Below are 25,116 nucleotides of genomic sequence, written 5' to 3'. Positions count from 1 at the left end.
TGTACAGAGGTCATACACACAGTCTCAACTCTGGGAGCAGCTTAGAGCGGCTGAACTCACTCAGTAAAGAGGGGTCTAGTCTGGAGTGTAAACAAGACACTGATGTAGCCACTGACCTGAGCAGCATGAGGACCACTCCATCATCCTCCAGTGCCCCCACCTCTCTCTCTCACACACACATACACACACACACACAAGCTTTGCCAAAAGAGTGGAGGAAAGATGCCAATCTCCAGCACCACCAACACACACCTGCTCAAGGACACCATCCGTCAGAGCAGAAGAGAAGGTGCCCTTCAGGGACAGGACGGAGGCCTTCACAGGACACGAATATACAGCACAGACCACACCTGAGCCACTAACTGTCAGAGCTCAGAGGAATTAAAGGTGCAGTCAGTCATTTCTCACTCCAAACAATACATGACATTGTTTATGTCATGTCTTCATTCATTCATTCATTGTCTGTAACCCTTATCCAGTTCAGGGCGGCGGTGGGTCCGGAGCCTACCCAGAATCACTGGGAGTAAGGTGGGAACACACCCTGGAGGGGGCGCCAGTCCTTCACAGGGCGACACACACTCACACATTCACTCACACCTACAGACACTTTTGAGTCTCCAAGCCACCTACTCTCTCCAACTCTGCTTCTTTATCTTCACTTGAACACAGACGCCGTCACGGTTCCTGCTGAAGAACCCACTGTCCTTTGGTTCCAGCAACACACAACCAAATGTGTCGTCCTTATTTACCTCTCCTGTGGCAGTGAACACACACAAACATACCCACACACACACACAAACATACACACACACACACACACACACACAAACACACACACACACACACAAACACACACACACACTAGTGCGTGTTCTAGTGGGTTCAGTGCCTTGCTCAAGGGCCTTTAATAGGAAGTCAGTCGGTAGTCTGTCTGTGGTCAGTCAGTAGTCAGTCAGTGGTCAGTCGGTGGTCAGTCAGTGGTCAGTCTGTGGTCAGTCAGTAGTCAGTCAGTGGTCAGTCAGTAGTCAGTCGGTGGTCAGTCTGTGGTCAGTCGGTAGTCAGTCGGTAGTCAGTCAGTGGTCAGTCGGTGGTCAGTCAGTGGTCAGTCTGTGGTCAGTCAGTTGTCAGTCTGTGGTCAGTCAGTAGTCAGTCGGTGGTCAGTCTGTGGTCAGTCGGTAGTCAGCCGGTAGTCAGTCTGTGGTCAGTCAGTAGTCAGTCGGTGGTCAGTCTGTGGTCAGTCGGTAGTCAGCCGGTAGTCAGTCAGTGGTCAGTCAGTGATCAGTCGGTAGTCAGTCTGTGGTCAGTCGGTTAGAAAGCTTTCTTTGTTCCAGTGTGCTATTGTTCTGATCATTGTGACATTGATGTTATTTCTGCAAGAGGAGGGGTGTATGAAGTGTGTGTGTGTGTGTGTGTGTGTGTGTGTGTGTGTGTGTTATGGCTCAGAATAGCAGAGATCTGAGTTGGGTGGATGTCCCAGGCTGGAGTGTGTGAGGAGTGTGTGAGGAGTGTGTGAGGTGAAGGGCAGCTGCCTGAGTCTTGGTCCTGTTCCTCTGTCAGAGCCGGACCCCCACAGAGCTGAACCCCCACGGTTCTGGCTCCAGTCCAGCGAGCCCAGTCTCACCCCCAACCTACCCCCCCCAACTGACACTGACACATGCCCCCATGTCTGGGACCCCTTCTCATGTCAGAGCTGCTATTCTGAGCCATCACACACACACACGCATTATTGTAATTGTTATTATTGCATTAAATCTTTTCTCTGTTTATTATTTGTACTAATGTGTCTGTATGTACCTGAATCTAGTGCATACACACACACACACACATTCACACTCACACACACACACACACACACACACACACACAAACTCCCTGGCCGGGTCACCTTCAGTGTGTCTTATGTTAAAACAATGGTGATGAAGTTAGAGGCCTGAACACTTCTGCTGTGTGTGTGTGTGTGTGTGTTTGTGTGGAGGGGGGGTCTGTACGGGTCGCCCGGCTTCTCACCAGAACATTTCTGTTCACGGGGTATTTATTGGCCCCTCATTGTCAGTGATGGGACTGGGACGAGTTAAACATAGGGTCTCCATCCCATAATTAAGTCCACATTAAAAAAACATGACATCCACCTTAAAAAGACCGTCTCCTCCTCCATGTGCAGGACGCAGGACAACACAAGCTGGACACAAAGACCCTCTGAGAAGGCAGTTTTTATGAAGAGCATGTAATGAATAATATCAGAGGGTAAATAACATTATTTTAAACATAACAAAAATAATAAAAAAATAAATCCCATCAAACTTAATAAGATAAGGACGATGGAGATTTTTAAATTTAATTTAGAACACATACAGACAGGGTTTTTCCCCATGCGTCATTGTAACGCGCCTATTTGCAGCAGACTGTACTTCACGACATTCGCCACAAGAGTGCGCTGTTATTTGACTCCATTCACCTGCATTCAGCCAATGAACATAACAAAATCAATAGGAAAATAAACCTCTGAAACAAACAGAGGCATTTAAAACACCACAGAACACTCTACAGAAATAAAGGGTTGTCCGGTATTCAGCGAGGAAGCAGGGTATGAATGTGATGTTTATGCACTTTAATGCGTGTGCACTGTTTCATGTTGCACTAGCTTTACACTAGTCGCACTTTAATGTTGTGTATTGTCTGGAGGAACGCTATTTCGTTTCACTGTGTACTGTAAACACTGTATACTGCTGAAATGACAATAAACTTCTTGAACTTGAACTTGAACTTGAACAAGCTCATAATGCTGTTGTTACAGTTTTATACTGCAGTGAGTGAGCTGTTGGTGTTTTAAACCCTGTGTCCACTCTCTGTCCACTCTGTGAGACACTCCTCCCTCGTTGGTCCACCTTGTAGATGTAGAGTCAGAGACAGTAGCTCATCTGTCGCTGCACAGTGTGTGTCGCTCGTCCTCTAGTCCTTCATCAGTGACACAGGACGCTGTCGGCTGGATGTTTTTGGTCGGTGGACTGTTCTCGGTCCAGACACTGAGGGGTTTAAAAACTCCAGCAGCACTGCTGTGTCTGATCCACTCTACACCAGCACAGCACACACTAACACACCACCACGACCTACTGACGTGGACAGTGGGAGGAAAGCAGAGCACCTGGAGGAAACCCACGCAGACACAGAGAGAACACACCACACTCCTGACAGACAGTCACCCGGAGGAAACCCACGCAGACACAGAGAGAACACACCACACTCCTGACAGACAGTCACCCGGAGGAAACCCACGCAGACACAGAGAGAACACACCACACTCCTGACAGACAGTCACCCAGAGGAAACCCACGCAGACACAGAGAGAACACACCACACTCCTCACAGACAGTGACCTGAGGAAAGAAGCCAACACAGGACTCCGAGCCTCTGCAGCTGGAGAGGAGAGACACCACCTGCACTTTTAGGTGGGCTTACTATGAGAGAATGTCCACAGGTGTGTGTGTGTGTGTGAATGAGTGACTGGGTGAGTGTTTGATGTCCTGTAATGGAGTGATTCTCATGTCCAGGGTGTGTTCTTGCTTGTGTCCAGTGATTCTGGGTGGGCTCAGAATGAAGAGCTTACAGAAGTCGAATGAATGAATGAATGAATGAATGAAGCCTATTGTAAAAAAAATGAAACAGAAAACGAGCTTTTTCAAGAATCATTACATTCAGGAGCTGAGTAAACAAGGAAATAAAAACCAGAAGAAGAAAGTTCAGATTCATATTAAAATGATGTCTTTTTTACTCTTAATAAATGATAAGCTATAGTGTATGTCTCTGTGTGATTACACTGATGTGAACTGAATGAAGGCGTCAGCCCGCTCCTCCTCCTCAGAGGAACACCACACGCACAGTTAGGGGAGTCCTGTACTTTACACTTCAAAACATTCGCGTACATATTCATCTTCCACGATGCTAACATGCGTTTATTCATTTTAAATACGATTAAAAGTCCTAAAAGTCCATTCTTTGTGGGAATTAATATAAATATCGATAAAAACAGTGAGTTGTTGTTTTTCAGTCCCCCCCCCCGCTGAGGCGGTTTTTGGTAGAGTCCGGCTGTGTGCTGTATGCGCGGGAGGAAAGGAGCGTGTTTAATCCGCTAAAGAACAGCCTTAAAACTACGGTAAGACCCTCATAAATGTACCATTTTCTCGTCTTTAAACTCTCTTAAACTCCCCTGGCGGCACCGGGACGGGGCTAAAGCGGGATCCCGCTGTTTATCGCCTGTTTTCGGCTGTTGTCAGGCTCTGACCGCAGAGTTAGCTAATAGCTGGAGGTGTGAAAAAGAAACAAATGTTTGTTTACTCCTAATTTTAACTATATTTTAAAGCTTTGTTCGTAATATGTCTTGCTTCTCTTTGCTTCAAAATAAAGATTAGAAGGGCCTCTCCTCTAGGCCTTTGCTGTGTGTTTTTATTGAAGATGGAGTTAGAGAAATGCAGTGTTAATAAGTTTAAACACTACTCTGCTACAGACTGGTTACATCAGTAAACCAGTAAACAACACAGAAACGCTGTTTAAAACATAACCACAGCCCGCAGAGCTTCAGGAATGAGACGTTTCCTCTGCAGACTCCGTGAACGAGTGGGTGTTGATGCACAAAGCCTTTGCAATGTGTTTGAACTAATTTTATTGTCTTTTTTAGTTTGTTTCCTTTCAGCTAAGGTCCTTTCTTCAATCATGGCTCGAGATTACAAACCCGGAGATCTCATCTTCGCCAAAATGAAGGGTTATCCCCACTGGCCTGCGAGGGTAAGCATCATCCAAACATTAAAGGTGCAGTAGGCAGTTTCAGCAGAGTGCCTGTCTGTTATTGCAGTTCAGCAACCCGGCCAACAGAGGTCGCCCTTTCCTGAATCTCAGCCAGTGCATTAGCGCCTTGGTCAAAATGACCTCCAGACACACGCTAAAGTTTGGATTGTTTGGACACGTTCCTTCGTTATGAGACGTAAACAGTGTTAAGCAGAGTGTTCTGACCTGTGGAGAATCAAGAAAGAACAGTGGAGGTGAATGGAGCCAAATGTTCTCCTCTAAAAGGCTGATGTCTGACCGTAGTTTGGAGAAGGTGGGGATGTTTAAACCCAGTCCTGGTGGAGAGGGACGTGCAGGACACTGCGAGGGACACAAACTGATGGAAACGCAAAATGGTGGAGACGCCTGGTTCCATTCACCTCCCTCCACTGGACAGAAATCAAACTATTCTGAGTTACTCTTTGGTCTTTTAAAAAGTGATTGTTTTATGTTGTTGTCACAACTTTTTTCTTCTTCCATTCATTAATCCCACTCTTTTCTCCTCTCTCTCCTTTCTCTCATCCCTCTTTAGATCGATGAAGTTCCAGATGGCGCCGTTAAGCCGTCCAATTTGAAATTCCCTATTTTCTTCTTTGGAACTCACGAGACGTAAGTGTGCGGATGGTGGATTTGTTGGGATTGCTTTGTTATCTGTCGTATGGTCAGAGGCCTATTTTCTTGCCAACATCCAACTCCAACGTCTGAGACGTAGAGACCCTGGTTTTACTCGTCAGGCCTCAGAGTATCCAGACAGCCCTAATAAACTGAGAGCATTCAGCTGCTGTAGATACGGCTAACTGCACTAGCGACAGTGCTACAAACTAAACAGCTCGAGTTACACGTGAGCTTCTGTGGGAATTCAAACTGTGAATAAACACTTACAGACAATTTACACTTCAGACACCAACAAGATACAGTCGCTTCTTACTCACGCGCACCGCTCCACCTTAAAAGATACAGTCGCTTCTTACTCACGCGCACCGCTCCACCTTAAAAGATACAGTCGCTTCTTACTCACGCGCACCGCTCTACATTAAAAGATACAGTCGCTTCTTACTCACACGCACCGCTCCACCTTAAAAGATACAGTCGCTTCTTACTCACGCGCACCGCTCCACCTTAAAAGATACAGTCGCTTCTTACTCACGCGCGCCGCTCCACATTAAAAGATACAGTCGCTTCTTATTCACGCGAACCGCTCCACATTAAAAGATACAGTCGCTTCTTACTCACGCGCACCGCTCCACCTTAAAAGATACAGTCGCTTCTTACTCACGCGCACCGCTCCACCTTAAAAGATACAGTCGCTTCTTACTCACGCGCGCCGCTCCACATTAAAAGATACAGTCGCTTCTTATTCACGCGAACCGCTCCACATTAAAAGATACAGTCGCTTCTTACTCACACGCGCCGCTCCACCTTAAAAGATAGTCGCTTCTTACTCACGCGTGCCGCTCCACCTTAAAAGATACAGTCGCTTCTTACTCACGCGCGCCGCTCCACCTTAAAAGATACAGTCGCTTCTTACTCACGCGCACAGCTCCACCTTAAAGGATACAGTCGCTTCTTACTCACGCACGCCGCTCCACCTTAAAGGATACAGTCGCTTCTTACTCACGCGCGCCGCTCCACATTAAAAGATACAGTCGCTTCTTACTCACGCGCACCGCTCCACCTTAAAAGATACAGTCGCTTCTTACTCACACGCACCGCTCCACCTTAAAAGATACAGTCGCTTCTTACTCACGCGCACCGCTCCACCTTAAAAGATACAGTCGCTTCTTACTCACGCGCACCGCTCCACATTAAAAGATACAGTCGCTTCTTACTAACGCGCGCCGCTCCACATTAAAAGATACAGTCGCTTCTTACTCACGCGCGCCGCTCCACATTAAAAGATACAGTCGCTTCTTACTCACGCGCGCCGCTCCACATTAAAAGATACAGTCGCTTCTTACTCACGCGCGCCGCTCCACCTTAAAAGATACAGTCGCTTCTTACTCACGCGCGCCGCTCCACCTTAAAAGATACAGTCGCTTCTTACTCACGCGCGCCGCTCCACCTTAAAAGATACAGTCGCTTCTTACTCACGCGCGCCGCTCCACATTAAAAGATACAGTCGCTTCTTACTCACGCGCACCGCTCCACATTAAAAGATAGTCGCTTCTTACTCACGCGCACAGCTCCACCTTAAAGGATACAGTCGCTTCTTCCTCACGCGCGCCGCTCCGCCTTAAAAGATACAGTCGCTTCTTACTCACGCGCGCCGCTCCGCCTTAAAAGATACAGTCGCTTCTTACTCACGCGCGCCGCTCCACCTTAAAAGATACAGTCGCTTCTTACTCACGCGCACCGCTCCACCTTAAAAGATACATTCGCTTCTTACTCACGCGCGCCGCTCCACCTTAAAAGATACATTCGCTTCTTACTCACGCGCGCCGCTCCACCTTAAAAGATACATTCGCTTCTTACCCACGCGCGCCGCTCCACCTTAAAAGATACAGTCGCTTCTTACTCACGCGCACAGCTCCACCTTAAAAGATACATTCGCTTCTTACTCACGCGCGCCGCTCCACCTTAAAAGATACATTCGCTTCTTACTCACGCGCGCCGCTCCACCTTAAAAGATACATTCGCTTCTTACTCACGCGCGCCGCTCCACCTTAAAAGATACAGTCGCTTCTTACTCACGCGCACCGCTCCACATTAAAAGATACAGTCGCTTCTTACTCGCGCGCGCCGCTCCACCTTAAAGGATACAGTCGCTTCTTACTCACGCGCACCGCTCCACCTTAAAAGATACAGTCGCTTCTTACTCACGCGCACCGCTCCACCTTAAAAGATACAGTCGCTTCTTACTCACGCGCACCGCTCCACATTAAAAGATACAGTCGCTTCTTACTCGCGCGCCGCTCCACCTTAAAAGATACAGTCGCTTCTTACTCACGCGCGCCACTCCATATTAAAAGATACAGTCGCTTCTTACTCACGCGCGCCGCTCCGCCTTAAAAGATACAGTCGCTTCTTACTCACGCGTGCCGCTCCACCTTAAAAGATAGTCGCTTCTTACTCACGCGCGCCGCTCCACCTTAAAAGATACAGTCGCTTCTTACTCACGCGCGCCGCTCCACATTAAAAGATACAGTCGCTTCTTACTCACGCGCGCCGCTCCACCTTAAAAGATACATTCGCTTCTTACTCACGCGCGCCGCTCCACCTTAAAAGATACATTCGCTTCTTACTCACGCGCGCCGCTCCACCTTAAAAGATACATTCGCTTCTTACTCACGCGTGCCGCTCCACCTTAAAAGATACAGTCGCTTCTTACTCACGCGCGCCGCTCCACCTTAAAAGATACAGTCGCTTCTTACTCACGCGCGCCGCTCCACCTTAAAAGATACAGTCGCTTCTTACTCACGCGCGCCGCTCCACCTTAAAAGATACAGTCGCTTCTTATTCACGCGAACCGCTCCACCTTAAAAGATACAGTCGCTTCTTACTCGCGCGCACCGCTCCACCTTAAAAGATACAGTCGCTTCTTACTCACGCGCACCGCTCCACCTTAAAAGATACAGTCTCTTCTTACTCACACGCACCGCTCCACTTTAAAAAAGACGGAGCTTAGAACTGTGTTTCCCCACATAGACATTCCCTAGATGTTCCTTTTAAAGCTCACTGTTACAGATGTGACCCAGGGCTTATTTTCCAACCTCAATACCTAAAATTACCAATATCCCAGACTCTGATTAACCTCTGAATATCCAGTCTTCATGCTTTTTCTGTTTGTTACAGAGCTTTTTTGGGACCCAAAGACATCTACCCTTATTTACCGAATAAAGAGAAGTACGGCAAGCCCAACAAAAGAAAAGGCTTCAATGAAGGACTGTGGGAGATTGAAAACAACCCCAAAGTGGAGCTGAATGGAGGAAAGGTACCGCGTCCATTTTAGAAAATGATATAAAACAGCACTGCAGCGATATTTGGTTTAATGAGTCCGTGTATCAGATCTATTTACCAATCACATTTAGATTAGGTGTGTGTGTGTGTGTGAGAGATGCAGATTTTTTTTCCTCATGACCGTGTTGCGCTTCACTGCAGGGCCTAGACCTGAAGTAGCACTGCTTTCACACGAGTCTCGTGTTTTGTTTTTTAGCCGTTGTTAGCTTATTTATTTATTTATTGTTTGTGTGGTCCAGGTGATGCCGATGGAAGCGGTTTCCGATAAAGATTCCGACAGCAGCCCCGAGGGGGACGATGTGGAGCAGGAGAAGAAGTCTAATAAAGTACGTCCTGTTCACACTGAGGAACTCTGAACTGTTACTGCGTTCCGTCCAAATCAGAAGCAGAGTGTTTGGGGTGGTTCTTGTTCAGCGTTAACCTTTGGCTGTTTGTAGAGTCCCCCGGCATTCAGCGATGTGCTGGACGCTGTCGTGGTCATCATTGATAGGTTCCTCTTCACCGGGAGATTCAGCAGCAGCTCAGCACCCAAACGTTCAGGGAGATATCATCAATATGAGGCTGTTTGATAGATTTACAGACTGTGCAGTCACAGACGTCTGGTCTCACACACACACACACACACACACAGAGAAAACAAACCAGTCTGTGTCTTCAAAATGAGCAGCTGGAGACTAGCTCACGTTGGAACATAAGGTTCTTGCGCGCACTCTTGTGTCTTTATCAGAGGGGGGTTAAAAACACTGACAAATATAAATCACATTGATTTCTCTGAACCTTCAATCGTCAGATTTAGAGGTGAATTAAACGGTGCGATCCTACGACCACAGCGTTCCCTGAAACGCCGTGCAGAGCTGCTGCTGGTTCTCTGGGTTCTGGAGATGAATGATGTTTTCTGTTCGAGAGCGAGGTGGCTCCTCTGAACAAACCGAGCCCTGAGAGCGAGGTGGACCCCGAGTACGAGGAGGGTCCTCAGAGCGAGGTGGTGCCTGTTGTTTTAACTCCTGCGCCGTGGGGCCCTGTGTGTTTGGACTTGTGCAGGTGTCTGGAAATGAGGCAGGAGAGGAGGAGGAGGAGGAGGAGGAGGAGGAGGAAGTGGAGGAGGAGGAGGAGGAAGGTGAAGGAATGGAGGTGTCTGAACAGGGCCCTCTAGAGGAGGAAGTATGTACTGCTGATGTCTGCATGGGGAGCTGTGCCGAGGGGCTGCACGATAAATTGTTAAATCAGTTTCACCATTTAGCGTCGGCTCAAGTTTTTACTTCTGAGGCCTAGGTTTTAGTTTTTAATGATTATCTTTTTCAGGCCAAATATATATCCTCACTCTCCAGAGAAAAACCTCAGTGTGTGTGTGTGTGTGTGTGTGTGTGTTTAGTTACTGCATCATTGAACACAGCAGCTGTCCTTCACTGTGTGTAAGTCTCATGGTGAATCGACCAATAGAAACGCTCCAAAATGACTCTGAATTAAATCCATTACATCGACTTTTTCCTTCTCTTTTGGAGGTGTTTTTCTTTGGACAGTGGAGGTATGAATATTAAATTAACAACAGATTTAATTAAATAATACAATAACAAACGTTAATTTGAGGACGTTCCTTCTCTTTAAATGACGCACTCCAAATCAACCTGTGCGCCTATACTGCCCCCTGCTGGAGATGAGCAGGGTGATTTCCATCATTAGAGGCGGTCAAGAACGTTCAGTCTCCCAGACCCTTGTGATTGTTCCCTCTGTATCGTGCAGCTCCACAGCGCAGACTTTAATCCTTCACCCATTTTCCATCGTGTGGAGACGAGGGGCTCTGCATGTCGCACCTTGTCAGGGAGAATAATCTGCTGTGTGATTTCCTGAGGTGGCGTTTGTGTTGGTTTATTGAGTCTCTCTTTAGAAAAAGGTGTAGCTTCCGTCAGTTTTCTCCCGTTGCTGGTCTCTGGCTTCGGTTTCTTGGGGCAGTGTTTTCCTGCTGCAGAGAAAAATGACTGAAAGATGTCCTTAGTGTCTCTCCATCATCAAGCCACTCACCACATCCACTTCCACACCTCAGTTCTGATTGGAGATGCACTTTTATGACGTTTCTGAGCCAAGAACGAGCCTTTTTTTTGGCCTGGACCCGTTTCAGGAGCCGGGAGTTTCACTCAAAGGAGCAAGAGTCACTTTCACCGCTGCAAACCCATCAAACACCTACGAGAGTCATTCACTATTAATTTGACATCGTTCTGTCGTGGATTCGCTTTTTAGACTGACCACTAGATGTCAGTAATGGGGTCCGTGGATGAAATGGCTGATTGCTCCTTTAAGAAATGGTAATGATCACATGATTTATCCTCACCCTTTCATTCCCACACAAACTCATCGTCCCTTTAGTGATAGCTCTGCTTCATGTTCCCGGGGTGATTCGGCAGATTTTGGACATTTCTAGTTGTTTAAAATGTTGTGTGTCGTACACAGCTCTCTGTAAAAGTCAGAGGTCATCATTAAATTATTCAGTTTCCAGCAAAAACACCTCAAAAGTTACTCATCGTTCAGGAGATTAAATATGAGGTTAAGTAGACGGCTAAAGAGGGGCACCACAGCTCCACGCTTCACCTCCGACCACATCCGCACCTCTCCACTGTGAGGAGAACGCCTCAGCACCCTGGGTCTGAAAGGATGTGGAGAGGACAGAGAACAGAGGAAAGGACAGACAACATAGAGGTTATGTTTAGTTTAGGACTCTTTTTTTAAGACATTAATGGAAATTAAATAAATAAAAGGTGGTCTCTGACTTTTGCACAGTGCTGTTTGTCTGACCTCTGTTCTGCGAAGGTAAGAGTTCTTTTTTTAAACTGTGTTTATAGAAGAGAGAGGGGCGTGGGTTTGGGACACTGCCTCTGTCTCTGTTCATAAACGAGAAATATTCAAACCTGTACCTCCGGAGACGCCCTGCTCCCCCAACTCCAACTAAAGCTAACAAATAAATACGTAAACAACTGCAGCGTCTGTGTCAAACAGCTCCAATAATCTTATAAGTGTAGGACTTTTATTGTGTATCATTAACTGGGGGGGCTTTGTCTCTGCATCCAGGGGTCCATTGGGTCACACCTGACACTGATGTTTCTTTATTATAAACATTAAATAAGTCAAAAAAAGACAGAGTCGGAGCTTAAAAATATAATTTAAAAAAAGGGCGTGTTTAAATATTTATTTGTCCCCTCCCCTCTCCTCTCTGTCTCACCCTGCAATTCCTTCCCACCCCACTCCGCCAAGTGTGAACCCCTCCGATATTCCGAGTATGCGGACCGTCCTGTGAGACAGGTTTGAATACGAGGGCTTCACACTCTTTGGACAGGAGGGACTCTGAGGGCTGATTTGGAGATTTGTTTTTGTGTCGTTTTCTTTTATTCTCAGGACTCGGCTTCAAAGGAAACAGCAGATGGAGCCAAAGCCAAAAGGGGGAGGAAGAAGAAGGTAAACTGGAGCGGTCCTTAAAGGAGCAGTACACGGTTTTCTATAAAAACAAACTGTTTGGTGCTTCATAGAGTGGGTCTCCACACTGCGGCCACTGCCTTTTAAACAGGTTTAGTCCAGTGTCACTGACACATCCCGGCCAGTAGGGGCCAGTGTGACAGCCGCTCAATAACAAGAGGGAGAATCCGTGAAGAATCCAGGAGCTTTAAGCCGAGTTAGTTGTGGAAACTCATAAAAGCGCCCCCTAGTGTTCAGAACGATGTAAACACAAGTGCAGATCTAACCGTGGGGATTTAAGTTAAAAAAGAGAGAGAGTTCTTATTGTTTTGGCTGCTACTGACGAAGATTAAACTGTATCATTGCATACGAGCATTTTTTAGATAGACGAGTGTCCCCAAACTTTTGACGTGTGGTCGAACAGATCAAAGAGAGTTGAACACATTTGTTTCCTAACCCTTTAAACGCTGGTCTCACGAGGGTGTGCTTTCAGTGCTTTATTTGTTTTAGTTTGTTTTGGTTTTGTATTGATCCTTTTTTAAATGTAATTTTCTGTGCTGTTCTGTCATTAATTCTAATTTATTTGATGCTTTATGAGGTGTGTATTTGTTTGTTGTCCTCAGAGTGAAGCTGAGGACTCGGAGAAAGAGGACGGCGCGACCAGTCCCTCCTCCAGCCTCAGAGGTCACTCTTCTTTAACACGACTTTTATTCACCTCTCCACCGTGGATCGACTTCCTGTTGATAACAGACACATTCTCACTGTCGCATTGTTCCTGTGTCTTTCCAAATGTCTGCTTTTCTCTTTCATGTTGTTAGCCTCCTGTTGTAAAGCACTGGGTATTGTTTACTGTGACGTGTGGAAGCTGTTGTCATTGTTATAATTATTATTATAATAACTTTATTTATATTATAAAAATACACACTGCAGCAGTTTAGAGGTTATTATACACAAACCACAGGTGTGTGTGTGGGTGTGAGTGACTGGGTGAGGGTGTGAGTGACTGAGTTAGGGTGAGGGTGTGAGTGACTGGGTGAGGGTGTGAGTGTGAGTGACTGGGTGAGGGTGTGAGTGACTGGGTGAGTGTGAGATGAATGAATGATTGTGATGTGTTTATTTGTTTATTTCTCTCAGGTGGAGAAACTCCAGCTCCGAAGCGAAGAGGACGAAAACCCAAAGCTGAAAAACTGCTTCTTCTGCAGCAGCAGGGGTGGGTTAACTTAATCCTGATCTATCACTTAATCCCGAACTAACTTAATCCTGAACTATCACTTAATCCTGAACTATCACTTAATCCCGAACTTTCACTTAATCCCGAACTTTCACTTAATCCCGAACTATCACTTAATCCCGATCTAACTTAATCCCGAACTATCACTTAATCCCGAACTATCACTTAATCCTGAACTATCACTTAATCCTGAACTAACTTAATTACAGTCAAACCACAGCACGTCCAAACCACAGACGCTGTGATTGTCTTTGGTGTGAGCTGCTGGAGTCGGCGCGGTCGGCCTCGGCACAGTGTGGTAGATAGGGGGCGGAATCACGTGACCACAGATTGGAAGCGTGGTTTTAAAGGGACAGTACATGAACACGCAGTGGGGACATAACAGAATAAACATAATCGATATAATCAACATGGAACTCGATTGAAATGAATTGCCCAGCCCCAGTCACAGCAGTGCTCCACTAGCAGTAATGTAAAGAGAGGAACACGCTCCTGACCAACGCCCCCGAGTTCAGGAGAGGTGTAGGAGGAGCAGGTATCCTCAGTGTAGTTCAGTGTCTCCCCGATGTTTGTCTCTAAACTGGGCTTCACCTCGTGTTTCTCTCAGAGACGCCGCTCCAGAAACGGACCGGAAACGTAAGAGAGTCCCAGACGACAAGAGCAGGTCTTCAGAAGAGGAGGACGACAAGAGAAATGAGGGGAGGAAGAGAAAGGAGGAGGGTAAAAGTGGGAAGAAGGAACCAGAGGTGAAGAGGAAGAGGAACACCAAGGAGGAAGGCTCCTCTGACTCTGAGGATGAAGCGGTAGGTCTGTCTCTCCATCTGATGAGCGTTCTGATCCACGGCTGTGGGGAGAGATGCTGTTTGAAGTGTGGTCAGTCGTTTTTACCTTTAAAATAGAGCCAGTGATGATATTTAGACAATGAGTCTTTGACGTGGTGTTTAGGAGGCACAGCTCTCATGAGAGTGGAATGAATTTGTTTAAGGTCCATAGAGCGGGCCCCACACACACAGATTCAATCCTCCACACAGTTATTACTTATGTTATAAACCGTTCAATGGTAACGACACAAGGTCACAACATATCTTCAGGTCGTTTGTGGAATTGATCGCAGTGCGTCATTCAGCCACTGAGCTTTTACTAAAACCATATATTTCAGTAAATGCCTCCTTTAGCTCCTCCTCCACTCTCGAGAAAAACGGCGAAAAACTCCTTTAACCCGGAATATGACGTGATATTCCCCCACAGGTCAATTCAGACAGGACTAATAAACTGGGGCTGTTTTTACTGCAAGGTAAAAGAAGGTAAAGGCTCAGGAGTCTTTTCTGAACGGGAGCACACACTCGGTCGTTCTGTTCAGACGAGTATAAAACCACTGAGATACTCAGGTGATGATTACTTTACCCCCACGTGCCACAGAGTAAACTAATCCCATCCAAATAGGGCTTTACACACAGCATCCCTCTGCTGCATCCAGTCTCCCTGTAAAACATGAAATAGTCACTGCATGGTCAGAGATGGGGCGGGGGTTCAGAGCATTTCAGACATGTTTATGAATGGATGAAGGTCCGGCCGAGGGGGCGGGGGGGGTGGGGGGTGTCATGCCTGAGTTGCGATAGCGGAGCGGCTCATGCCACTGAACGTTAGTGAGTGGAAGAAGAGGTATCGCTGAGTGTAGAGTGATAGGAGTTTGGCTTTTGATGGTAGCTTTTCAGTTCCAGTTTCTTACTTCATCAACACGTTTGACACAAATCTAAGGCGAGTACAAACTCCTGAGGGCGAGAGGATGGAGGGGTCGCTCTGTAATTGGAACAGTGCCGCACTTGTTGAGTCACCATCTCATTGATGGGACTCGGCTCGATGTGGACTTTTCAACAGAGCAGCACCTGGGCTGCGATTGTTGACGTTTCCCAAGAACACGAGAATGTAAGAACACACAAGAACTGAGAAACGGCTTACGTCCGTAACGTAAAAGAAAGTTCTGATCCAGTTCTCTCCGAACACTCCTTCAACCAGAACATACTCGACATCGTGTGATAAACCCGCGCGGCACAGCCCACATTACTTCTGCACATTTCATGCAGTTACATAGTACGGCTTTTAACACTCACACTTATTGCACCAACAGCGCCCTCTGGGGGAGTTTTTCTATCAGTGGAGCCCTGTACTCTTTTTTCCTGATGAGCAGTGAAAGTCTCTGTGAATGTGAAGACGCTGTGGAGGGAACGATGGCTAAAGCAGAGAGTTTCTTTCTGATCCATTGTTCTGAGCGGTGGGTGATGTTATGGCGGTTATGGCTTTTGAGTTTGTGTTGAAAGAGACTCTGAAAGCATTAAACTGCGCTCTGCTGGAGTCCCTCAGGATTAGGACTGAGAGGCGAAGTGTTTAAGGCAGCGTGCCCTGAAGCTAAAAAAGCAGAAACCCTTCAGACATGCGCTACAGAGCTGGAATCCTGATGAGAACAGCTTTCCACGTGTTTATTGATCAGTTTACATCGCTTTCCAATAGTTTCTGAGAACTTTCATCGGCAGCTTCTCTCTGCAATGTGGATATCCTTGGAACACAGCAAATAAGGCGGAGAATAAAGCAGTCCTGGTGTGTGTGTGTGTGTGTGTGTGTGTGTGTGTGTGTGTGTGTGTGTGTTTTCTGAGCAGAAGCGAAATGCTCAGGGCAGGAAACGGGTCCCAAAGCAAGCAGACGGAGAGAAGGATGAACGACGCCGAAGTCCAGAAGAAATGAAAGAGTGAGACACGGACACCATCACGGCTCACGTCTACGAACATGAAATACACAAAGCAGAATTTAAAAGAGACACTTTCACTCATTTTGCCATAATTCTCCTTAATGCTTGATGTAAATTAACTCTTCCTGCTGTTTACAGATTAGCGAAAGAAGAAGGGAAGAAAGAGGAGAGGAAAGGAGAGAAAAGAAAGGGTGAGTTGGAGGGTGAAAAGTTCCTCGAGGGATGGGAGGGGTTAATTTTATTTGTAATTATTTACGACATAAAGGAGCAGCCACGCATTTTCTTCACGTCAGGAAACAGGCAATTTACTGACACCTAGTGGTCTGTTCTGTACTAAACCCTGTTTTAAAATGGCCACCCCCTGTGGGGGACCTGCTCCGTGGAGCATAAACTGACGTCTGTTGTCTGTGTCCTTTGTGTTGTCCACTCAGAAGTGTCCACTGAGTCCAGACTGCAGCGGCTGCACGGGGAGATAAAGATCTCTCTGAAGATCGATAATCCAGTGAGTCCTGGTTATTTACACTTCACACACAGTGCACACGGACCTGCAGTCTCCGGGTCTAGACCCCAGGGGAGTGAACGCCCCAGGACTGGGCTGTGGAACTGTGTTCTCTGGAGAGATGCTGTGAGTATGAACTGTAGTCTGTGTTTTTTAGGATGTGAAGAAGTGTCTGACTGCTCTGGACGAACTGGGGTCACTTCAGGTCACCACTCAGCACCTTCAGAAACACTGCGAACTCATAGCCACTCTCAAGAAGGTAATAATAACAATAAATTAATGACAGGTTGATCTCTGTCCACTCTCTCAGCTGTGGTCAGGAGCTTTGAGCAGTGACTTAGACAGATTACGAATAGCCGCAGTCAGGATGAGTTTTCTCCAGGAGGAGCTCGGGGGAGACCCACTGCTGTGGCGTCAGAACCGATTCTGAAATCAGGAGCGAGGTAAAAACACTTTGTGTGAAGGGGAAAAGCATTGTGCGAGGGAAGAGAGAGCTGCAATGGGAACTCAAAGCAGAGCTGCGCTTAAGAAGATCTCCAGCCTTTCACTCTCCACCCTCAAGGCCTTTCACACTGATTCAGACGAAAAACAAACAGCACGTCAAGTTTTGAAAACAAACACGAGTCTGAAACTGACGCTGTGTCTGATTCGGAATTAAAGTGAACTACATCAGTCATAAACTACACTGTACACACACAGCTCCTCTCTCCCTCTACAGTGAACTACATCAGTCATAAACTACACTGTACACACACAGCTCCTCTCTCCCTCTACAGTGAACTACATCAGTCACAAACTACACTGTACACACACAGCTCCTCTCTCCCTCTACAGTGAACTACATCAGTCACAAACTACACTGTACACACACAGCTCCTCTCTCCCTCTACAGTGAACTACATCAGTCACAAACTACACTGTACACACACAGCTCCTCACTCCCTCTACAGTGAACTACATCAGTCACAAACTACACTGTACACACACAGCTCCTCACTCCCTCTACAGCGAACTACATCAGTCATAAACTACACTGTACACACACAGCTCCTCGCTCCCTCTACAGTGAACTACATCAGTCATAAACTACACTGTACACACACAGCTCCTCTCTCCCCGTACAGTGAACTACATCAGTCATAAACTACACTGTACACACACAGCTCCTCACTCCCTCTACAGTGAACTACATCAGTCATAAACTACACTGTACACACACAGCTCCTCTCTCCCCGTACAGTGAACTACATCAGTCACAAACTACACTGTACACACACAGCTCCTCGCTCCCTCTACAGTGAACTACATCAGTCACAAACTACACTGTACACACACAGCTCCTCGCTCCCTCTACAGTGAACTACATCAGTCACAAACTACACTGTACACACACAGTTCCTCTCTCCCTCTACAGCGAACTACATCAGTCATAAACTACACTGTACACACACAGCTCCTCGCTCCCTCTACAGTGAACTACATCAGTCACAAACTACACTGTACACAAACAGCTCCTCGCTCCCTCTACAGTGAACTACATCAGTCATAAACTACACTGTACACACACAGCTCCTCGCTCCCTCTACAGTGAACTACATCAGTCACAAACTACACTGTACACACACAGCTCCTCGCTCCCTCTACAGTGAACTACATCAGTCATAAACTACACTGTACACACACAGCTCCTCGCTCCCTCTACAGTGAACTACATCAGTCACAAACTACACTGTACACACACAGCTCCTCTCTCCCTCTACAGTGAACTACATCAGTCATAAACTACACTGTACACACACAGCTCCTCCCTCCCTCTACAGTGAACTACATCAGTCACAAACTACACTGTACACACACAGCTCCTCGCTCCCTCTACAGTGAACTACATCAGTCATAAACTACACTGTACACACACAGCTCCTCGCTCCCTTTACAGTGAACTACATCAGTCACAAACTACACTGTACACACACAGCTCCTCCCTCCCTCTACAGTGAACTACATCAGTCACAAACTACACTGTACACACACAGCTCCTCGCTCCCTCTACAGTGAACTACATCAGTCATAAACTACACTGTACACACACAGCTCCTCTCTCCCTCTACAGTGAACTACATCAGTCACAAACTACACTGTACACACACAGCTCCTCGCTCCCTCTACAGTGAACTACATCAGTCACAAACTACACTGTACACACACAGCTCCTCGCTCCCTCTACAGTGAACTACATCAGTCATAAACTACACTGTACACACACAGCTCCTCCCTCCCTCTACAGTGAACTACATCAGTCACAAACTACACTGTACACACACAGCTCCTCGCTCCCTCTACAGTGAACTACATCAGTCATAAACTACACTGTACACACACAGCTCCTCACTCCCTCTACAGTGAACTACATCAGTCATAAACTACACTGTACACACACAGCTCCTCACTCCCTCTACAGTGAACTACATCAGTCACAAACTACACTGTACACACACAGCTCCTCTCTCCCTCTACAGTGAACTACATCAGTCACAAACTACACTGTACACACACAGCTCCTCGCTCCCTCTACAGTGAACTACATCAGTCACAAACTACACTGTACACACACAGCTCCTCGCTCCCTCTACAGTGAACTACATCAGTCATAAACTACACTGTACACACACAGCTCCTCCCTCCCTCTACAGTGAACTACATCAGTCACAAACTACACTGTACACACACAGCTCCTCGCTCCCTCTACAGTGAACTACATCAGTCATAAACTACACTGTACACACACAGCTCCTCACTCCCTCTACAGTGAACTACATCAGTCATAAACTACACTGTACACACACAGCTCCTCACTCCCTCTACAGTGAACTACATCAGTCATAAACTACACTGTACACACACAGCTCCTCTCTCCCTCTACAGTGAACTACATCAGTCACAAACTACACTGTACACACACAGCTCCTCTCTCCCTCTACAGTGAACTACATCAGTCATAAACTACACTGTACACACACAGACAGCACTAGAGTTCAGATTCACACAGATGAATAAATATAAATGGTGTGTGTTAGAAATATACACTGCACTGTTAACATCTAGATTCAGTCGTTTCAGGATGTGTGTAGTGCACTACAGAGGGAGGATGGAGTGGTTAGGGATTAAACCTGTGTTTCTCTTTTACGTGGTGGTGTTTTAACGTCTCTGAGAGGTAGTGTGGCCCCCTACTGGACAGGAATGATACTGCCACAGTTTCAAATACATCTTCATAGGGAGTTTTTAATTGTTTGTGGGTTGTCCGTGTTCTTGTGCAGATCCGCCGCTTCAAGGCCAGCCAGGACGTGATGGACAAAGCCACGATGCTGTACAACAAGTTTAAGACCATGTTCCTGGTGGGGGAGGGGGAGGCGGTGCTCAGTCAGGTGCTGAATAAGTCCCTCGCCGAGCAGCGGCAGTTCGAGGAGGCGAAGAAGGGGGCGCTGAAGAGGGCGGAGCAGACCAAAGACCAGGCCTCAGGTGAGGGACTCCGGCATCAGTACCTCGCGAAGGCTGAGTGCCAGGGAATCCTCACGGCAGTGTTCCAGGATGTCTTTAGAGTCCTGTGTAACAGCGCTGTTCACACTGTGTCCTCAGATAACCGCGTGGTGAACGGAGACTCAAGTCCCGAGGAGAAGATGACGGAGACGGAGGGGGAAGGAGACGCGGCGGGAGACGTCACTGTGGACGCGGAGAAGAGCAGGTGCAGTGCCTTTCCTTCTCTTTCCTCCTCTTTTATTCATTCACACCTTCATTTAACTTCATTTAATGTGTGTGTGTGTGTGTGTCTCCCCCCGCAGTGTGTTGACCCCGGCTGAGGACTCGGCCTAAAGGGTGTTCTGCTGTGTTTCTGTGGACTCTCCCCAGACCTCCATCATGTTTTATTTTTTTATTTCATCGCGCGCAGCGTCTGAGTCGATGTCTGCTCCGAGTCTCTGACGTTCCTCTCGTTTATTTTAGAAAACACTCCAAATTACTGCCGTTTCAACACATTCTCGCCTTTCTCTAGTTTTTTTTTTAATAAATCGGACCGCTCCTATTCTCTGAGACGTCCCCGTCGCCACAGTCAGGACAGACCCTCGTCTCCGTCTCAGAGCTGTGTCCTGTAAAGCCCCGCTGTGGAGAGCTGAGGTTCTGTTCGGAGACGGAGCTGTTGCTGCTGAAGAGCCACGTCCCCCGTTTTTGACTGAATGTTAATTTAGAGCCGTTTACCGACTGAATCATTCCAAAGTGAAACCCTTTTATTCTCTCTTCCCCTTCTCTCTCTCTCTCTCTCTCTCTCTAAAGCTGCTAAAAGGAAGAAGTGAACCTGTTTAATCACAGAATACTGAGGTGAACAGAGGCTGCTGACCACAGCCTTGGGCCAGTGTTAAACCCTCTGTAAAGTCTGTGTCCCTCCCCACTGTCACTGTCCCTCTTCACTGTCCCTCTCCAATGTCACTGTCCCTCTCCCTCCCCCTCTCAATTGTCCCTCTCCCTCTCCACTGTCCCTCCCCACTGTCACTGTCCCTCTCCATTGTCCCTCTCCCTCCCCACTCTCACTCTCCACTGTCCCTCCCCACTCTCACTGTCCCTCTCCCTCTCCACCGTCACTGTCCCTCTCCACTGTCATTGTCCCTCTCCCTCCCCACTGTCACTGTCCTTCCCCACTCTCCCTCTCCCTCCCCACTGTCACTGTCCCTCTCCCTCTCCACACACAGCGTCCACTCATCTCCCTGTGTATTAACCGGCTGCGGTCGGTGGAGATGGTGTAGAAGGTTTACTTTAACCCTCAGAGTTCAGACCCATTTCTAATAGAGGCTTCTGCCCATTGATTTAATTCTAAACGGACTGAGACTGATCCTGTTCCCAGGGCTCGTTTACCAAGCTGCACACACTGAAGTGTTCCTTTCCTCCTCCCAGTTAAAGCTCTTCTCTATTAGTTCCTCTACTGTAACCGTACATAATGCCCTTTACCTGAACACTGACCAATCAGGAGAGAGCGCGCACAGCAGGAACCGCCCTCTGTTACAAACAGATTTTAATTAAAAAATAGACTATTAACAAAAGTAGATAGAGATCAGGACTCCTCCCTCTTTTCTCCTCTTTATCCTCCCCCCTCCTCCTCCCCTTCTCCTCCCCCCCTCCTCCTCCTCCTCCCCCTCTTCTCCTCGTCCTCCTCCTCCCCCTCTCCTCCCCCTCTCCTCCCCTCTTCTCCTCCTGTGCTGCTGTGAGGAAGGAGGCGCTGATGAAGCCGTGATAGTTGTGTTGTCTGTAGAACTGTGTTCCGTACGTGTTTCTAACTGCTGCTGTTTCCACGTAGTCGTCTCAGAGTTTATTTTCTTACGGAAGCGCTTCCTGTGCTCTCTTCTGTGTGTGTGTGTGCGCTCGTAGTCTCGGACTGTGTTTGTGTAAATAAGAGAAGTGTATTTTTGTGCCTGTTGTTAAACCTGTTCTGGCCTTAATAAAGTAGTGCTCGCCTCCATCTTGTGTCCTCTCTGGGATTTATTTATTTAGATCCTCCTCTCTCTCCCTCCCTCTCTCACTCTGTCTCTCTCTCTCTCTCTCTCTCTCTCTCCCTCTCTCTCCTCCCCTCTCTCCCACCACTCTGTCTCTCTCTCCCTCCCTCTCTCACTCTGTCTCTCTCTCTCTCTCCCTCTGTCTCCCTCTCTCTCCTCCCCTCTCTCCCACCACTCTGTCTCTCTCTCTCCCTCCCTCTCTCACTCTGTCTCTCTCTCTCTCTCTCTCTCTCTCCCCCCCCCCTTCACTCTGTCTCTCTCTCTCCCTCCCTCTCTCTCTCTCTGTCTCTCTCCCCTTCACTCTGTCTCTCTCTCTCTCCCCCCCTCTCTCTCTCTCTCTCTCTTCATCACTCCTCTTTTATGAACCTCTCTGTTTATTGTTTTCGAACAAAAACTAGAACCAACCCCATTCTGTTCTTTTTTCATGTTCTGGTCCCTTGTGGAGTTGACTATTGTGGTTTTATTTTTTAAAAAAGAACATGTAAATGAGTTATTAATGTTAATTATTCATGACCCAACATCGGAATCCCACATCCTTCTCTCGCCAGGTTCACAGTACTTCATTTATAAGTTAGTGTTTTGTTGAATGAAATCAGAATTGTGATTTTAAAACGACACACATTCGTTAAACACACATTAAAAAGACAAAAGAGTTTGAATCCGGAACTGCATTCATTCACTAAAACAACGATTTAAAGCGGATCTAAACCGAGAGAGAAACTCAACCCGCAGTTCCACACACTGTCCACCACGTGGCGCTAGTTTTTAAATTAATATTTATATGTTTCTCCTAAACTGAAAAACCCCATAGAGTCGCGTTTAAAATGTGTGGTGGAAGTCCCTGAACACCTCCAGGCCGCTAGGTGTCAGTCTAACGACCGTGTAATAAAGTGAACGCGTGGAGAATGCAGTTTGTGTGATTCCTACATCAGCCGCTGGGGGGCAGAGTTACCGCACAAACAGCTGTGTCTATGGCCCGGCACAAGTTTGGGGACCGGCGGTGGACCGTTGCTGCATTTGACATTTCAGCCCTGAACTGTTCTCTAAGGTTTTCTCACAAATCTGATTCCTACTTTATAAATTTATCATTTTAAAACCGTCTGACGTTCAATAAATTAGTCACAGGTCAATAATATTAAAACATAAATTAATAAAGTATTAAATTCAGTTCAGTTTTATTTAATGAGTGGGTTTTAAAACAGCTGCTGTCACAGTCAGTGTCCGAAACTGCGCCCTATTCACTATAGAGTGCACCATTTTGGGGTTCCGCCATTTTGTTTGAGTGTCCGATAAACCTAGTGCAGAATTGTCCGTGCCCTCAAACAATCCCACAATGCACTGCAAAAGTTAGTGTACAACCCATGTACACTAGCTGACACTAGTGGATAGCAGATGCCCATAATGCACTGCGTTGTTTTGTAAAAACCTGGATGAGTTAGTGTCCAAAATGGTTCACTACCCCTTCACTATAATAGTGCTGTGTTCAGTGAATAATAGAATAGTGAATAGGGAGCCATTTCAGACAGCGAAAGTTTAACAGAATTCAGGGTCCGAGCCTCAGGGACAGGAAACACTTCATAATAAAGGTCACCAATTAATCATTAAATGTTAGTAAATATTAAATTAAATATATATTAAATGTTAGTAAACATTTATATCAAATGTTTACTGTTCATTGAGCATTATCTGTTACCAATGAGGGAGTAATTATTTGTACAAATATAAGTAAGGATTAATTGTTGACCCTTATTATAAAGCGTTACCCCGGAAACGCTCCCTCAGAGCGAGCAGTGAGGAGTAGTGTATACAACAGAAGTGTGACTGATTATTCCAAATGGAATTTTCGTTTCCATTATCAATATTACATTAGAAATTCTGTTTAAATTACTTACAATTTATTGTGATGTTTTTGTTATTTCATAAAAAATGTTGCTGTATTTAAGGAGGGACTGTCTCAGTAAAAGTAAAATCTGATGGAAGTCGCTGGACGTTGAGGTGAAAACAGTCCCGAGTTTAAACCTGGAGCTTACAGCTCTCTACAAACAAACTCTGACTCCACCTTAAATGAGCGAAGTCTGGCTCCGTTCGTCCTTCTGCAGCTCAGTCACTGACCAGGGGCCAGTTTGGGGACGTCGTCTTTGTTTTTTTGCGGTCACCAGCAGCGTCCTTGTCTCAGTTAGTACTCTACACCCATCAGCCAGAACATTACAACCTCCGCCCTGTTTCTACTCTCACTGTCCCCCTCCGGTCACTCTGTAGTCCCTCTGTTGCTCTGCATACTTTGTTTGCCCAGTGTCATGTCGTCCACATCACACCTGCTCTGAGGGGGTCCTGAGGAACAGGGGGAAAGGAGGGTAACAAAGTCAGCAACAATGAGGTGGCATTAAGCTGTGGCTCATCGGTGTACGCTACTGTTAGAGTCACTGTATTTATCATTAATAATAATAATATTAATAATAATATTTACTGTAATACTTACAGCAGTCAGAGACACTTACAGCGTATTGTGTTTATAATACTGTAATTAGTGAAGAATTACGCCATGTCGGTATGTGCTGCAGTGTGTGTGATGAGTCACTGCACACACACACACACACACCATGGAGGAATGAGCTGCTGTGATGAGTGAAGAAGGAAAGAAAAGAAAGAACCTGTTGCTCAACACTTTAGCAAACAACACACACACACACACATTTTTACAGTTTGGAATTAAAAGCTGATATTGAGCTGTCGCTCTGTGGCACGGTTTATGTAGCGTCCTGAAAGTGACCCGGACGACACACACAGTCTCAGCTCACAGATAAACAACTGTAAACAAACAACAACAAACAACAACAACTCCTTTAACTCTTCACACGGGTCTCACACTTTCCTCATGAAACTTACTCAACAG

At 46.7% G+C, this 25,116-nt stretch overlaps 1 protein-coding gene across 4 annotated transcripts; it reads left to right on the top strand.

Annotated features, from left to right (window-relative positions):
* The first annotated feature begins 3,943 nt into the window (after positions 1-3,943).
* psip1a (PC4 and SFRS1 interacting protein 1a) lies at positions 3,944-22,179 on the top strand. 4 transcript variants are annotated; one of them, XM_066679829.1, is made up of 17 exons: positions 3,944-4,150; positions 4,673-4,779; positions 5,351-5,427; positions 8,611-8,749; positions 9,015-9,101; positions 9,817-9,936; positions 12,160-12,219; positions 12,840-12,900; positions 13,351-13,426; positions 14,055-14,250; positions 16,102-16,190; positions 16,329-16,381; positions 16,622-16,692; positions 16,847-16,948; positions 20,004-20,205; positions 20,323-20,428; positions 20,526-22,179. In XM_066679829.1, the coding sequence occupies exons 2-17, from the start codon at positions 4,708-4,710 to the stop codon at positions 20,554-20,556; spliced, it is 1,542 nt and encodes a 513-aa protein (XP_066535926.1). In that variant the 5' UTR covers positions 3,944-4,150; positions 4,673-4,707; the 3' UTR covers positions 20,557-22,179. The 4 variants fall into 4 exon arrangements, with proteins under 4 accessions (XP_066535926.1, XP_066535929.1, XP_066535927.1 ...); XM_066679830.1 differs by lacking the exon at positions 3,944-4,150 and adding an exon at positions 4,167-4,303; XM_066679831.1 differs by lacking the exon at positions 3,944-4,150 and adding an exon at positions 4,167-4,322.
* The last annotated feature ends 2,937 nt before the right edge of the window (positions 22,180-25,116 follow it).

The sequence above is a fragment of the Hoplias malabaricus genome, chromosome 8, assembly GCF_029633855.1.
Source record: "Hoplias malabaricus isolate fHopMal1 chromosome 8, fHopMal1.hap1, whole genome shotgun sequence".
Taxonomy (NCBI): domain Eukaryota; kingdom Metazoa; phylum Chordata; class Actinopteri; order Characiformes; family Erythrinidae; genus Hoplias; species Hoplias malabaricus.
This window is presented reverse-complemented; position numbering and strand designations above follow the sequence as displayed.